At 55.0% G+C, this 12,113-nt stretch overlaps 1 protein-coding gene across 3 annotated transcripts; it reads left to right on the forward strand.

The window, feature by feature from the left end:
• Window positions 1–103: 103 nt before the first annotated feature.
• Window positions 104–10,579, forward strand: FANCG (FA complementation group G). Of its 3 annotated transcripts, XM_030237513.2 has the most exons (14): window positions 104–664; window positions 771–852; window positions 2,363–2,494; window positions 3,286–3,479; window positions 4,075–4,228; window positions 5,363–5,493; window positions 5,848–5,994; window positions 6,758–6,918; window positions 7,143–7,209; window positions 7,712–8,049; window positions 8,202–8,257; window positions 8,842–8,979; window positions 9,879–10,011; window positions 10,292–10,579. In XM_030237513.2, exons 1-14 carry the CDS (start codon window positions 524–526, stop codon window positions 10,407–10,409), a joined length of 1,992 nt encoding a protein of 663 aa, XP_030093373.2. In that variant the 5' UTR covers window positions 104–523; the 3' UTR covers window positions 10,410–10,579. The 3 variants fall into 3 exon arrangements, with proteins under 3 accessions (XP_030093373.2, XP_050842432.1, XP_050842431.1); XM_050986475.1 differs by lacking the exons at window positions 9,879–10,011; window positions 10,292–10,579 and adding an exon at window positions 9,089–9,233; XM_050986474.1 differs by lacking the exons at window positions 9,879–10,011; window positions 10,292–10,579 and having other exon boundaries at window positions 8,842–9,872.
• Window positions 10,580–12,113: the final 1,534 nt, after the last annotated feature.

Below are 12,113 nucleotides of genomic sequence, written 5' to 3' on the forward strand. Positions count from 1 at the left end.
CCTCTCCCCAACCCATTTGGGGTCTCCTTCATAGCGACCTTCATCTATAATTTCCTTCTGAGGGGAAATGGAGGGTTAGGCACTGATCTCTTCTCTGCAGAAACCAGCAACAGGACCCGAGGAACCGGCCTGCACCTGTGTCAGGGGAGGCTTAGGCAGAGCTGGAGTCCAAGACTCTCGGGGTTTAGGAAAAGATTTCTCCAAGAGTGCTCGGGCTCTGGAACAGGCTCCCCAGGGTAGGGGTCTCAGCTACAAGCCTCCGTCAGAGTTCAGTAAACGTCTGGACAGCGCACGTGTGTGGTTGTTGTGGGGTCCTGCACGGAGGCAGGGATTGCACTCGCTCACCTGACGGGACCTTTCCAACTGGGGAATTCGGACTGGTGCCTTCGCCTTGCAACGAGGTTTGTCCCTCCGCGGCCTCCCCCTTCTCGGCGCGCGCGCCCTCGGCCCCGGGCTTCCCTGTTGCCTTGGTGACGGCCGTTCCCACCAATCGGCGGCGAGGGCGGGAAAGGCGGCGGCGGCCATGAAGCGGCGGCGCGGGACGCAGCCGGGGCCGGAGCCGGAGCCAGAGCCAGAGCCGGAGCCGGGGCCGGGGCCGGAGCCGGAGCCGGGCTGCCTGCGAGCCTGGGCCGCCCACAGCCGCGCGCTTGTCGGGCGATGGACGGTGCGGCACGTCCTCTTCCTTTCCCTCCCACCCCCCCTCCCCGAGGCGCGGAGCTGCCGCCGGTGCCGCTCCGCAGCTGGGCCGGCAGTAAGTGCGTCCCTTACAGACGGCGCGGTGCGGCGGAGAGGCGCGGCAGGCGCGCCGGCAGCTGCGAGACGAGTGCCAGGAGCTGCTCCGGAGCATCCGCGGTGAGTGGCGGCCACCCTGCCCAGCCTTAACCTCCCGGTGCTGTCCCGGGCCGGAAGCATGTGGGCGTGGAAGCACCGGCTCCTTGACACCTCTGTTTACCAGGAAGCAGCTCCGGTGTCCCGGTGCTGGAAACAAATGCCTGAAGGCGGCGGGGTGAAAGGGTTCCCGTTGCCCCGTGCTGAATGGGGCCTGCAAAGGAGTTAGTCACAGAATCCTAAGGGCTGGAAGGAATCTCTGATCACCCAGTCCAACCCCCTGCCAAGGCAGCGCCGCCTGGAGCAGGTGACACAGGAACACGTCCAAGTGGGGTTTGGATGTCTCCAGAGAGGAGACTCCAGGACCTCCCTGGGCAACTGTTCCAGTGCTCTGCCACCCTCAGCATGAAGTTCTTCCTCAAGCTGAGGTGGAGGTTCTTGTACTTTAGTTCATGAACATTGCTCCTCCGGTTTCAGCTACAGTATCCCAATGCTGGAAACAAGCCAAGGTGAAATTATCTCTGTTGCCCTATGCTGGCCTGGGCAGCATAGGGCAACAGAAACGGGTAACTCCCCAGCCCCAGACTCCACCTTAACTTGCTGGGCGGAGCTTTGGGATTTCTGTAAAACAAAAGTGAGACAGCTTTTTCTGTGGGAAATCAGGGAAAAGGCTCTCTGACAAAGGTTTGGTGCAGAGAAAGCCCAACATGAGGCAGCTTTACTTTCAGTTTTCTCAGCTCCTCAATGCATGAAAGACACAGAACTTCTGGAGAGGGTTCAGCAGAGAGAAATGAGAATAACTAGGGGACTAGAACATCTTTCCTGCAAGGAAAGCTTGTGCAATCTGAGCCTGTTCAGTCTGGAGCAGAGGTTACTGAGGGGACCTCATTAATGTCTGTCAGTGTGTGCAGTGAGGGCTCAGAGGATGGATCAGGCTCTGCTCAGTGGTGCCAAGCAGCAGGCACGAGGAATGGGCAGAAACTGATGCACAGGAAGTTCCATCTGGACATGAGGAATAACTGGTGACTGCACATAGGAACTAATTTCCCCAAGAGGTTGTGGAGTCTCCCCCATTGGAGATACTCAGAAATCATCTGGATGCAATCCTGTGGTCTAAGATGGCCCTGCTTGAGCAGGGAGATGGGACCAGATGAGCCACTCTGGTCCCTTCTAGCCCTGCCCATTCTGTGATTCTGTGATAAGGAGAGAGACACAGTGTGTAAAGGGTGGATGTGTATTGGAACAGAGTAGGCTGTTGATGCTCTTCTGGGAGAGCTGAAAGGCCTAACTCCTGAAGGACTGCAGCATTTTGGTAGCTGGGGAATGGATGTCTAAAGCAGTGGTGGCACCTGGAGTGCTGACACATGCTGTCTGACTGGCACTGCAGTTCCCAGGTGGCTAAATCACACCACAATCACTAAAAAAAATCACTTCTTGTCAAGCCACTTCTCTTGTCGCCAAGCCAGGTGTTGAGCATGGACAGCTGTTTATTCTTAGCCAGCTAAATTTCTTGTTGGGTTGGCTGTGCCCACAGGGCTGCCACCTGCCCTCCCTGCCCTGCCTCTGGAACTCACTGTCCTCTACAACTCCCTGCTTTTCACTGTGGGAGCATCTGACTCTGCCATCAAAGGAGAAGCAGAAGGAATACGCCAGGGGCTCCTCAGGGGTAAGCATGTGGTTGTTTGTTTGGGGAGTTCTCAGGAGGAGGAGACTGTTCTCTGTGCTCCGGAGATACTTGGTGACTGGCTGGAGGTGCAGGAACTGTGAGCAGACATTCCTGGCTCTGCCAGGGAAGGCGAGAGATGGTGGAAACTGTGAGCAGGCATGCCTGGCTCCGCCTGGAAACTGTGGGCAGGCACCCCTGGCTGTGCTTGGGAAGGCTGGAGATGGGGGGAACTGTAAGCAGACATCCAGGCTCTGCCTGTAAGGGATGGAGGTAGAGTGGCACGTGACCAGGGACAATGTGCAGCTGCCTGCCTGCTGCCTGGCTGCAGGGATGGGCTGGAGGTTTCAAGGGAAACAAGAGTTTTTTTATGTATAAGGTGCCAAGTCTCTAGCAAAGTTCTAATGACAGTAGAAAATTAGTGTTTTCTTTAATGATGGTTTTCTGACTTCAAAGAAAGCTCACTGAAATAGACTGCAGTTCAGAGGTGGATCTGCAGTGTTGGCACATTTTTTCCTGAGGGCAAATGACTTCAAGAGGGCTCAGCAGAGCTGGAGTCTAGCTCTGAGTTGTGCTGTGTGTTCCTGAATGTGCTGCTGTCATCTCCCCTCTCTTAGAGCTTGTTTTCAATTCTGCTGAGGCCCGACCAGCCCTGCAACCCCATTCCTTCCATCGTTACGAGGAGCCTGTGCTTGCTTGAGGCTTTCTCTCCCTTTTGCATCCAGGGTGTCTGTTACAGGGCACCAACACATTGTCTCACGGCTCTAGGTCTTTTTGCTTGGTTTTTTTTTCAGCTCTGGAGGCTTGTGGGGCCTGCGGACAGAATCTTGGCACAGAGGAGCTGTGGGAGAAGGTGCTGCAGGAGGTAACCGTGGAGGAGCTGCAGGCACCTCTGCACCGCCTCGGGGTCCTGCAAGCAGCCTGGTGGCTGGCAGCCAGCCAGCTGGAAAGTGTTGCTGGTCTCTTCCAGCTCCTGAGAACTGCTGAGGTAACTGGGCACAGGCAGATGCTGGAAGAGCTGGCATAAATACCATCTTTGTCATAAAACTCACTCTGCAAAATGTTGTTGTGGCACTTGGACAGCTGAACCCATCAGTGCTGCCCAGTCAGCATGACTAATCCTCCCCATGGCATCCCAGCATAGCCTAATGGACCTGAGAGTGTTAATAAATCCCAGAAAATTCTGCCTGTGTGGGCCCCGGACCTCTGTGTGTCAGACAGGAGACTTGAGCAAGCTGGAAGAGGGCTGCAGATGGACTTGCAGACTCTGTAAGGAACAGCAGTGGGATGCAGAACCTTCCCTGCTGATGGGTCCTGTCTTTCTGAATGAACTCCAAAGCTGCCTGTTGCATGCCAGGAGCCCCTGGAGGTGCAGCCCATTCTGAGGTGGGGAAGTGCTGACCTGGGCCAGGCAGGAATCACTGCAGTAAGGGGGCTGTAGCTGAAGGGAACAAATGGTAGGACATTGTTCCCACTGCAGGGAGCAGTATTGACTGGTTTGGTGGGATCTGTTTCTCTTTGCACTTGGACCAGTGTTTCCTGCTTCCCTTCAGCATTTCCTGCTCTCCTTTGTGCCTTCACAGGACCTGGGAAGAGCTCACTGCAGTGAGGGGCAGAACGAGCTCCTCTCCATGATCAAGGCATGGCGGGTCCCTCCTGAGGGGCCCTCCCTGCCCCTTGTACAAAGTGCCAAGGACTTGAAGGAAATCCTCTGCACTGCAGCAGCATTCCTGCAAGGTTTGTGGCGGGGCAGGAACTCAGGCCAGCACAGTCTCCTGCTGGTCTGTCCCAGGACCACTTTCCCTGCCCTTATCCTGGTTTCTCTTCCCAAGCGAACTGGCCCTTGGGGTTTTTCGGGCTGTTCCCTTGGAAGTGGGTCTGGGCTGAGTCTCAGCCTTTACATTCCATATACAAAAAGTTTCCCTGCTGTTCCCTAGCTCATCCTTTCTCTGCACTATCACAGGGTTCCTCTGCCTGTCTGTGGTCTCTGGGCCCTGCAGTGATCTTAAAGCAGAAGGCTGGCAGGGGATTTATGAAGATTTTCCTTTCTTCTGGAACTTGCCTGGTTGCAAGCACATTGTTCCAGTCAGACTATGGTGCTGCAAGAGCCACACAAAGCTGTTGCAAGGCTTTGTAGCCTGGTGTCACAGCAAGCAATGGATGTCTCTGGCTGCTGTGTTCTGTCCTGCCTGTTTTCTCTCCTTTACTGTTTTTGACAACCCCATAAGCTCCGGGGACAGCCAGCATGGCCTCGCTGTTCTTGGGCTCCTACAGGGCCTTCCTGCCAGGAGGCAGGGCAGGACCTCTGGCACACAGAGCTGGAGCCAAAATAGTCAAGGGTGGCACCAGCACTTCCAGCAGGGAGGTGGCAGATGTGAGTGTGGTGCTGCCCTATGTGAGAGCAGCCTCAGAGGGAAGCCTGAAAAGAAGACTGAAGAAAAGGCAAATAAGTAGTTGTAATAAATATTAATTAATTGATATCCCAAAGCATCCTGCTGGGAAATGACCCAGATGTGCTGAAAAAATTCTGAAGTTCTTTGTGTGCTTCCCTATCTGCACTGCTGTCCTTGTCAATGAATGTAGAGGTGAACCTGCCCTGTCCTTGTTCTGGGCCAAAGGAAGCATCCTGGGCTTGGAAGCTGCTGTTTCTGCTGGACATTTCCATCAAGTGTCTTGTTCTCTTGCAAAACCACTCAAGCAAAGATGGCAACTTGGCACTATTGGGCTGTTCATTGCCCAGTAGTGCCAAGAGGGTTTGGAGGGGATCAGGCAAGTCCCTATGGCTCTGGGAAGAAAAGGGCACCACCCTTGTTTGGGGCCAGGCAGGACACGAAAGTGAGCCACAGAGCCAATATGTTGGGTCTGTCCTAGGGCTGCAGGAGCTGGAGGCTGGGAACTTCCCCACCGCCCTTTCCCTCCTTCAGGAAGCTGCAGGAGGATTCTGCTCCAAGAATATCCTGGCCCAGATCTACACGTGCCTGGGCTGCTGCGCTCAGCGAATGGTAATGACAGCAGAGAGGGGAAAGGCAGGTGGGGGGGGGGAGGCTCAGGCTGATGTCCACAATGCCTTTCTGCTCAAGGCCTCTCACAGAGGGAAGGCCTTGAGCAGAAATTGCCCTTGTGGCCCCAGCCTCCTTGGACAAGCTGCAAAATCCATGCCAAGATTTTGGCTGATTGCAAAGTGTTGCTGCAGAGGAAGAAGCTCAAAAACCAACCTGAGGAGGTCTGCCTTTGGCTAAATTGCTGCCCTGCTTAGTGGGGATCTCTTGGGGAACCAGAGTGAGAATCTGGAACCTACCAAACAGTAGAGTTCAGCAAGATGTGCTTTCAACATGCATGTCTTCCCATCCACCTAGGGCAAGCCTCACACAGCCCTTCAGCACCTGAAACGGGCTCTCCAGGTAGATTTCCAGTGCCTTCCTGCCCTGTCCCACGTGGCAGCAGTGTACCATGACCTGGGAGAGACCAATGCAGAGCTGCAGGCCCTGACCCTACTCTATGAGGTTTGTCTGCTTCCTGTAGTTCTGGGATGGGTTTTGCCCAGCAGAGATTGCACAGAGCTTCCAAAGCAGGCTTCTTTCTTCTCCTGGACTACATCCAGGCTCTTTCACCCTGGAAGGAGTCCCCAAAATAGCATGGTGCTGCCTTCAGCAAGTGGGCAGGAAGGAGTCCAGCGAGATCTGAAATTCCTGCTCAGCACCACGTTTGGATGTGGCAAGACTATAGGTCCTAGTTCATGTTTGTGGTGGCTTGGGAAGTTATACTCTCAGGTCAGAAAGTATTCTCTTAGTAAAGAGACTTTTAAGGGCAGATTTTGGCTGCAGTGAGGCAGCCAAAGGAGGGAAGGAAGCTGCATCAGCTGTGTGAACCTGCTTCAGAGAGGTCACAGCAGTAGACCCTGAATTATCTCTTCAGCTGTTTGAAAACTGTCAGATACATACAGAGAGGAGAGAGAACTCTTTCCTTTCAAATAGTCTAACTAAGTATGTGGCTGCAATGGGAGATGGTGTTCCAGGCAGCTCAACTGAAAACCTGAGGTGATCTGGGTGATCTTGCAAATCTCCTGGTGGAGATTCAAAGACTGCCTGCCCTTGTGTGATCCTCATGGCTCTTGCTGGAAGCCATTGTGAGAACAATGTAGTTGTGCTTGTGAAGTGCAGCACTTCTGCTTGCCTGGGTGCATCCTCAGATGTCAGACAAAATATTGCAGCTTCCTGAGACTTGACCAGTCTGGTGTTGATCATCTTTTCTGTTCCTGTTTCACAGGCTCTGGGAAAAAGCCCTCCAGGAGCTGCTTCCTCTAGTCCCTGTTTCATAATGCGAACAGAGCTGCTTGTCCACACACCAGTACTCACTTCCCTCCTTCGCCATGGCCACCCCTCTGAAGTGAAGTACCTTCTGGCACAGCGGTGTCTCCAGGATGGGAGGTAACCATGCCTCTGGTCTGCTTGCAACATGCTGCTTGTTTGGGCTCTCCAGTTTTTTTGTGCTCCTGGAAATGGTCCAGTTGAGTGCTGCTGTTGTAGGCCTGCTCAAAGCGTGGAGATTGAGAACAGGGCAATTGTGGTGCAGGGGGAGGGACTGTGGGCTGGCAATCCATCACCTGGCTGATGGCACTTCTCCTTCCACCACATGTCCTGTTCTGTTGCAGGGTGGCTGATGCAGTAGAACATTACCTGGATTTTCTGTCTCTCCTTCAGGAGGGGCTGCAGCAGCAGGTAGGTATCCTGGTAAAGAGCTCCCTTGGTGAGTTGGAAGATGAGAGTTGGAGGGATCCAAAGCCAGTCCCAAGGGCTGGGCCCAGGCATCAGCCCTGGATTCCAGTGTCTAGTTTCAGATGTGAAGGAAATGAGGTAAGGGCTGATGTAAAGGAAATTAAGTGGGGACTGGCACCTCCAACCTGTGGCATGTCTGCCTTTGGATTCACATCAGAGAGCACTCACCATTGCTGTCTGGAGAGACAGTTTCCTCTTCCCTATAGGGAACAGATGTCAGCCTGATTTTGGATGTCCTTTACTCCAGAGTAGGGACTTGATGCCTTGACTCTGCTGAGCTGTGAGTGCTTCCCATCTTCTTCCTGCTCCACAAGGCTCCAGGGACTGTGAGAGAGGGCTTGAGCTTTGCTGGGCAGCAGCTCCACGTTCCCAGTATGAAGAGAGTCATGCTGCTTGGCGGAGAACTCTGCAGTTCTGCAGTACTGATGTCACTTTTGCTCCCCAGGTGCCCCTGGATGGTAGCTCAGTTCTGCCCAGGATCCCAGAGGTGTTCCTGGAAGCGGCATCTGCCTTGGAGCAGGCTGGGAGGCACCAGGATGCCATAACTGTGTGTGAGGAGGTCATCAGCCGGACAACTGACCTCATTCCACGGGTGTTACGAGTGGAGGAGAGACTGGAGCAGCCGGAGTCCTCATTGCCAGGGGCAGAACTGGCAGGTAGACTCCTGTCCCAGAAGAAGGAGAGGCTGTGCTGCCTTGCCTGGAGAGCAGCTGGATACCTGCACCAGGGCTGGGCATGGGCCAAGCTGGGCGAGAGCAAGGAATCTGTAACACAGTTCAGCAGGTGATAAAGCCTTTCTGGGAGAAGGGGTCTCCCCAGCAGGCAGAAATGGATGGTGGGGCCAGGGCGGGACACAGCACTGGGGCTGCCCTGACAACTTGGCACTCCTGAGAGTCCAGGATTGGCTCCAAAGTTCCTCTGGCCTCCACCCACAGGTGCCTCAGTGATCTCCTGCGTGTCCAGTTTCATGAGTCTGGTGCCAAAAGCACAGGTAGGACACCACACAAGCGCACCTGTGTGGGGCCTTGACTGGGTTAGCATTTGTGTGCTTGGCAACAGCAGGTACAGGGGCAAAGTGGTGGGCACAGCACCCTCTGGCAAGAGGCAGTTGTCCCAGGGTGCAAAGCTCTGGGCCATGCTGAAGCCTCTGAAAGACTGGCTGATTTTTTTTTTGGAGCAGAATTTGGCCTTGACTCTGCCTCCTTCACTGCCTAGGTAGCAGTTAAAGGGGCTGTGAACTGGATAGCTTTTCCAATGCAGGTTTTTGGGAAAATATACATGCCAGTGGTGCAGAGGGACAGCCAAAGGCCAGGCTGCTGCTGAGGTCACTGTTCACCACAGCCATGTAACATTCTGCGCTCTAGACATTCTTCACTCTCCCTCTCTGCTGCCTCCCAACCTCTTCCAGCCTGGCAGAGAGGCTGAGCTTTGCCATCTGTCTCCAGAGCTGGAGGATGAGCAGCCCAAGTAAATGCTTGGCTTGTCCTGACTACTAACCTGGCTCAGCCTGCTGGGAACAGGGGAGAGAACATCTGGAGGATGCTGTCTTCAGGTGTGTGTGTCTTCCTGTGGCAGAGAACCTCCAGCCAGAAGTGGAGGTGCTCCAGAAGATCAGGTTGCTCTCTCTCATGGGGCGAGGTATGCAGTTCCTGGAGCTGGGGAGGAACAAAGAAGCCCTGTTGGATTTCCAGCACAGTTTGCAGATCTCACCAGGTAACAGGCTCATTTTGGCGAGGAACACAAGGGATTTCCACAAATTTGTCCTGGGCTGCTTTGCTGTATTCAGCAGGAAGTTCTTTTGCTTTGTACCACATTTATTCAGGTGTCAAGGAACAACAGTAGGGCCACTAGCAATGTTACATACTAGAGATACTTCTGTGGGGCCTGGTCAGCTCACTGCCATGGAGAAACAGACCAAAACTATTGTCAGAGGGATTAATCAGAACCTGACAACAACCTGTGCCCTCAGATAGCTTGGAAATTTCCTGCCTCAACCCCAGCTTGGCAGCAGCAGGTACAGTGGCGAGGTGGTGGGCACAGCATCACTCTGACAAGAGGCAGTTGTCCCAGGGTACAGCCAACTTTCTTGCAGACATGTCTGCTTTCCCACAACAGAGGAGTGGAGCTGTGCTTCACCTGAGGAAGCAGCATGTCCATGCCTGCCAGTACAGCAGCCTGCAAAGGGAGCATTCCTGTCTTGAGCTCAGCCAAAGCACAGCTAGTTCTGCTGACAGGGGTGCTCTCTCCTGTTGAGTGCCCTGACATGCTGAAGAGGTGTGAGCTTCACCAGGATCTGTCAGACCTGCTGGTCCCAGTCCTGCTGGTGGCTGCTCCCTCTGGGGGTGTGGAGGTGCCTGCAAGGAGAAGCCCAGTCTGTGTCCAAAGAGGTGTGGCAGGCTGTGTCCCAGGGCTGATGCCATCTCCCAGTCTTGGGGTTAATTAGAGCCTGTGATAAAGCCAGGACAGCCTCCTCCCCATTACACCACCTCCCCGTACACTCATTGACCTCGTCTGGCTTCTGAGCTTCTTTTGTAATGTCCTGCAACCCACAGCAGTGCTGACAACCTCCTCTGCTCTTCCTCTGCTAAGGGCTGATCCTTCCTGTCTTGTAGGTGACCCAACTGCCGCCTCCTACCTGGTGCAGGCCTTGTGGAACCTGAACCGGAAGCAGGAGGCAGCTGCTCAGTGGCAGAAATTCTTCCAGAGCTCCCCTGGAGAGGATGAGCAACAGCAAGGGCAGGGAAGGTGTGTAGAGGGGTGGGTGATATCTCAGCAGTGCAAACTGCTGAGTCTGTCAGGCCATGAGGGCAGTTTAGGTGTCTGAGGAGCTTCCCCTGGTGACTGCTCTGAGAGGCCACAGGCTGTGGCTCTGCTGGGACTCCCTGGGGCACAGAAGAGCTGATATGGAGCCAAATGGGGAGGGCAGAGCTGCAGGTAGAGCAGGGAGACCTGCAGATCAAATGTCTTAGGGCATGGCAAAGGAATGCTGCAGTCCTCACTGCTGCCATATTTCCTTCTCTTTCAGGCCCCTCCCTTTGTACCTGGTTTCATGTCAGGAGCAGGCAGTTTTCCCTCACAGTGAACCTCTTGCCAGAAGCATACAGGATTACCTCGGGGCAGCAGCCCAGGACACCACAAGCTGACCTGGTCATCCCCCCCCATACCCATCTGCTGAGTTCTCCCTGCACTTGGCTGGCACAAGGGCCTTTAAGAACTCCTTCAATACTCAGAATTACTCTGTGATGAAGCTAGATTCCCAAAGGACTGTAACAGAATAGATCTCCTTTTCTAATAAAAAACTCAGCTCTGTTTAGCTTTGAGTTTTTCCATGCTCTTTTTCCAGAGTGAAATGTTGCAGTCATGGCCTTGACACTGCCTCCAGCTACTGCAAGCCCATGGACTGTGTGCCCTGGATCTGTGAGAGATCAAGGGCAGAGATACCTTCATGCTCTGTGCCCTGTGCATGGTGGGGCTGGCTCTGCACTGGGCTCCAGAGAGCTGGTGGTCTGTCCTGTCTGTGCTTTGTGTCCCAGCTTTTGCTCGGTTGCTGTGCTTTGAGCCCAGAGAAGCAGTGCTGTCAGAGGTACGTGGCTGGAAGGTCTGAATTTCACAATGCCGCACTAGCAGCAAGGTCCAGACCCATACCTGCCTGTCCCCTGTGGCCTTGAGGGTCTGTGCTAATACCACAGCTCCAGGCCCCTCATCCTCAGGGTGAAGGAGCACATGTCCCTGCCCTGTGTCTGGTGGAGCTTTTTTTGGATGAGGAAGATCCCCTGACCCCATTACCCAAGCTTTTGGGAAGCCTTGCCTCCCACAAGAGGGAAGGAGTGTTTGGGAGCTGCAAGGCCAAGGAGTGAGAGGAAAGGGCATGACAGAACTCTGCATCGCAGGAGCTGCTGCAGCCTCCTGTGGACATTGGAGGGACAGAGAGGGGCTTTGGGTGGGCTCTGACCTGCAATTCCCTCAGAAAAACACCTTGGCATATCCTGGGCTGCATCCAGAGCCGTGTGGGCAGCAGGGCAGGGAGAGGATTCTGCCCCTCTGCTCTGCTGAGACCCACCTGGAGCACTGCATCCAGCTCTGGGCTCCCAGCACAGGAGGGACAGGGACCTGCTGGAGTCAGCCCAGAGGAGGCACCAAGATGATCAGAGGGCTGGGGCACCTGTGCTGTGACTGAGAGAGCTGGGATTGTTCAGCCTGGGAAAGGCCCCAGGATTACCATGCCTTCAAGGGGCCCCAGCAGCGCTGGAGAGGTACTTTTGACAATGACATAAAGCAACAGGATGAGGGATTAACTGTTTCAAAGTAACAGAGGACACGGTCAGAAGCAGTATAAGAAGAAAGTTTTTACTGTTAGGGTGCTGAGGCCCTGCACAGAAGCTGTGGCTGCCCCTGGCTCGCTGGGAACGTTCGAGGGCGGGCTGGATAGGGCTCTGAGCAGCGTTGCCTGGCGGCCGGTGCCGGTGCCGAGGGCAGTGCGGGCCCGGGCCCTCCGCGAGGCCGCGGAAATTCTCTGACCACGGACAGGAACGAGGCTGCGGTGAATGGCGGGAAGAGGCGCGCGTTCGCGCCACGCCCATTCCGATTGGCCCTGCCCTCGGGAGCTGCCCCATCAGCGGTGGCTGTGGAGGCGGGACTTCCCTCTCGCATGTTCCCGTCGGTGGCTCTCCGCCATTGGCCGGGCGGCAGATGTCGCTCGAAGGAAGCACCGCGCTGCGATTGGCTGCGGAAAGTGGCGCCTGGCTGGTGACGATTGGCCAGGGCACACAGAGAGGCGTGGCTCAGGCGGAGCCCTCGGTCTTGTTTTTTTTGCTCTCTCCCATTGGCCGAGACGGCTGCAGGCCGGA

Source organism: Serinus canaria, chromosome Z (assembly GCF_022539315.1).
Source record: "Serinus canaria isolate serCan28SL12 chromosome Z, serCan2020, whole genome shotgun sequence".
NCBI lineage: Eukaryota > Metazoa > Chordata > Aves > Passeriformes > Fringillidae > Serinus > Serinus canaria.

Excerpts from the sequence above, each read along its gene's own strand:
- FANCG (XM_050986474.1), top strand. The coding sequence starts at position 524 with ATGAAGCGGCGGCGCGGGACGCAGCCGGGGCCGGAGCCGGAGCCAGAG. Across the intron at positions 4,229-5,362 it reads TGCAGCAGCATTCCTGCAAG|GGCTGCAGGAGCTGGAGGCT; the intron begins GTTTGTGGCGGG and ends GGTCTGTCCTAG. Across the intron at positions 7,210-7,711 it reads AGGAGGGGCTGCAGCAGCAG|GTGCCCCTGGATGGTAGCTC; the intron begins GTAGGTATCCTG and ends TTTGCTCCCCAG.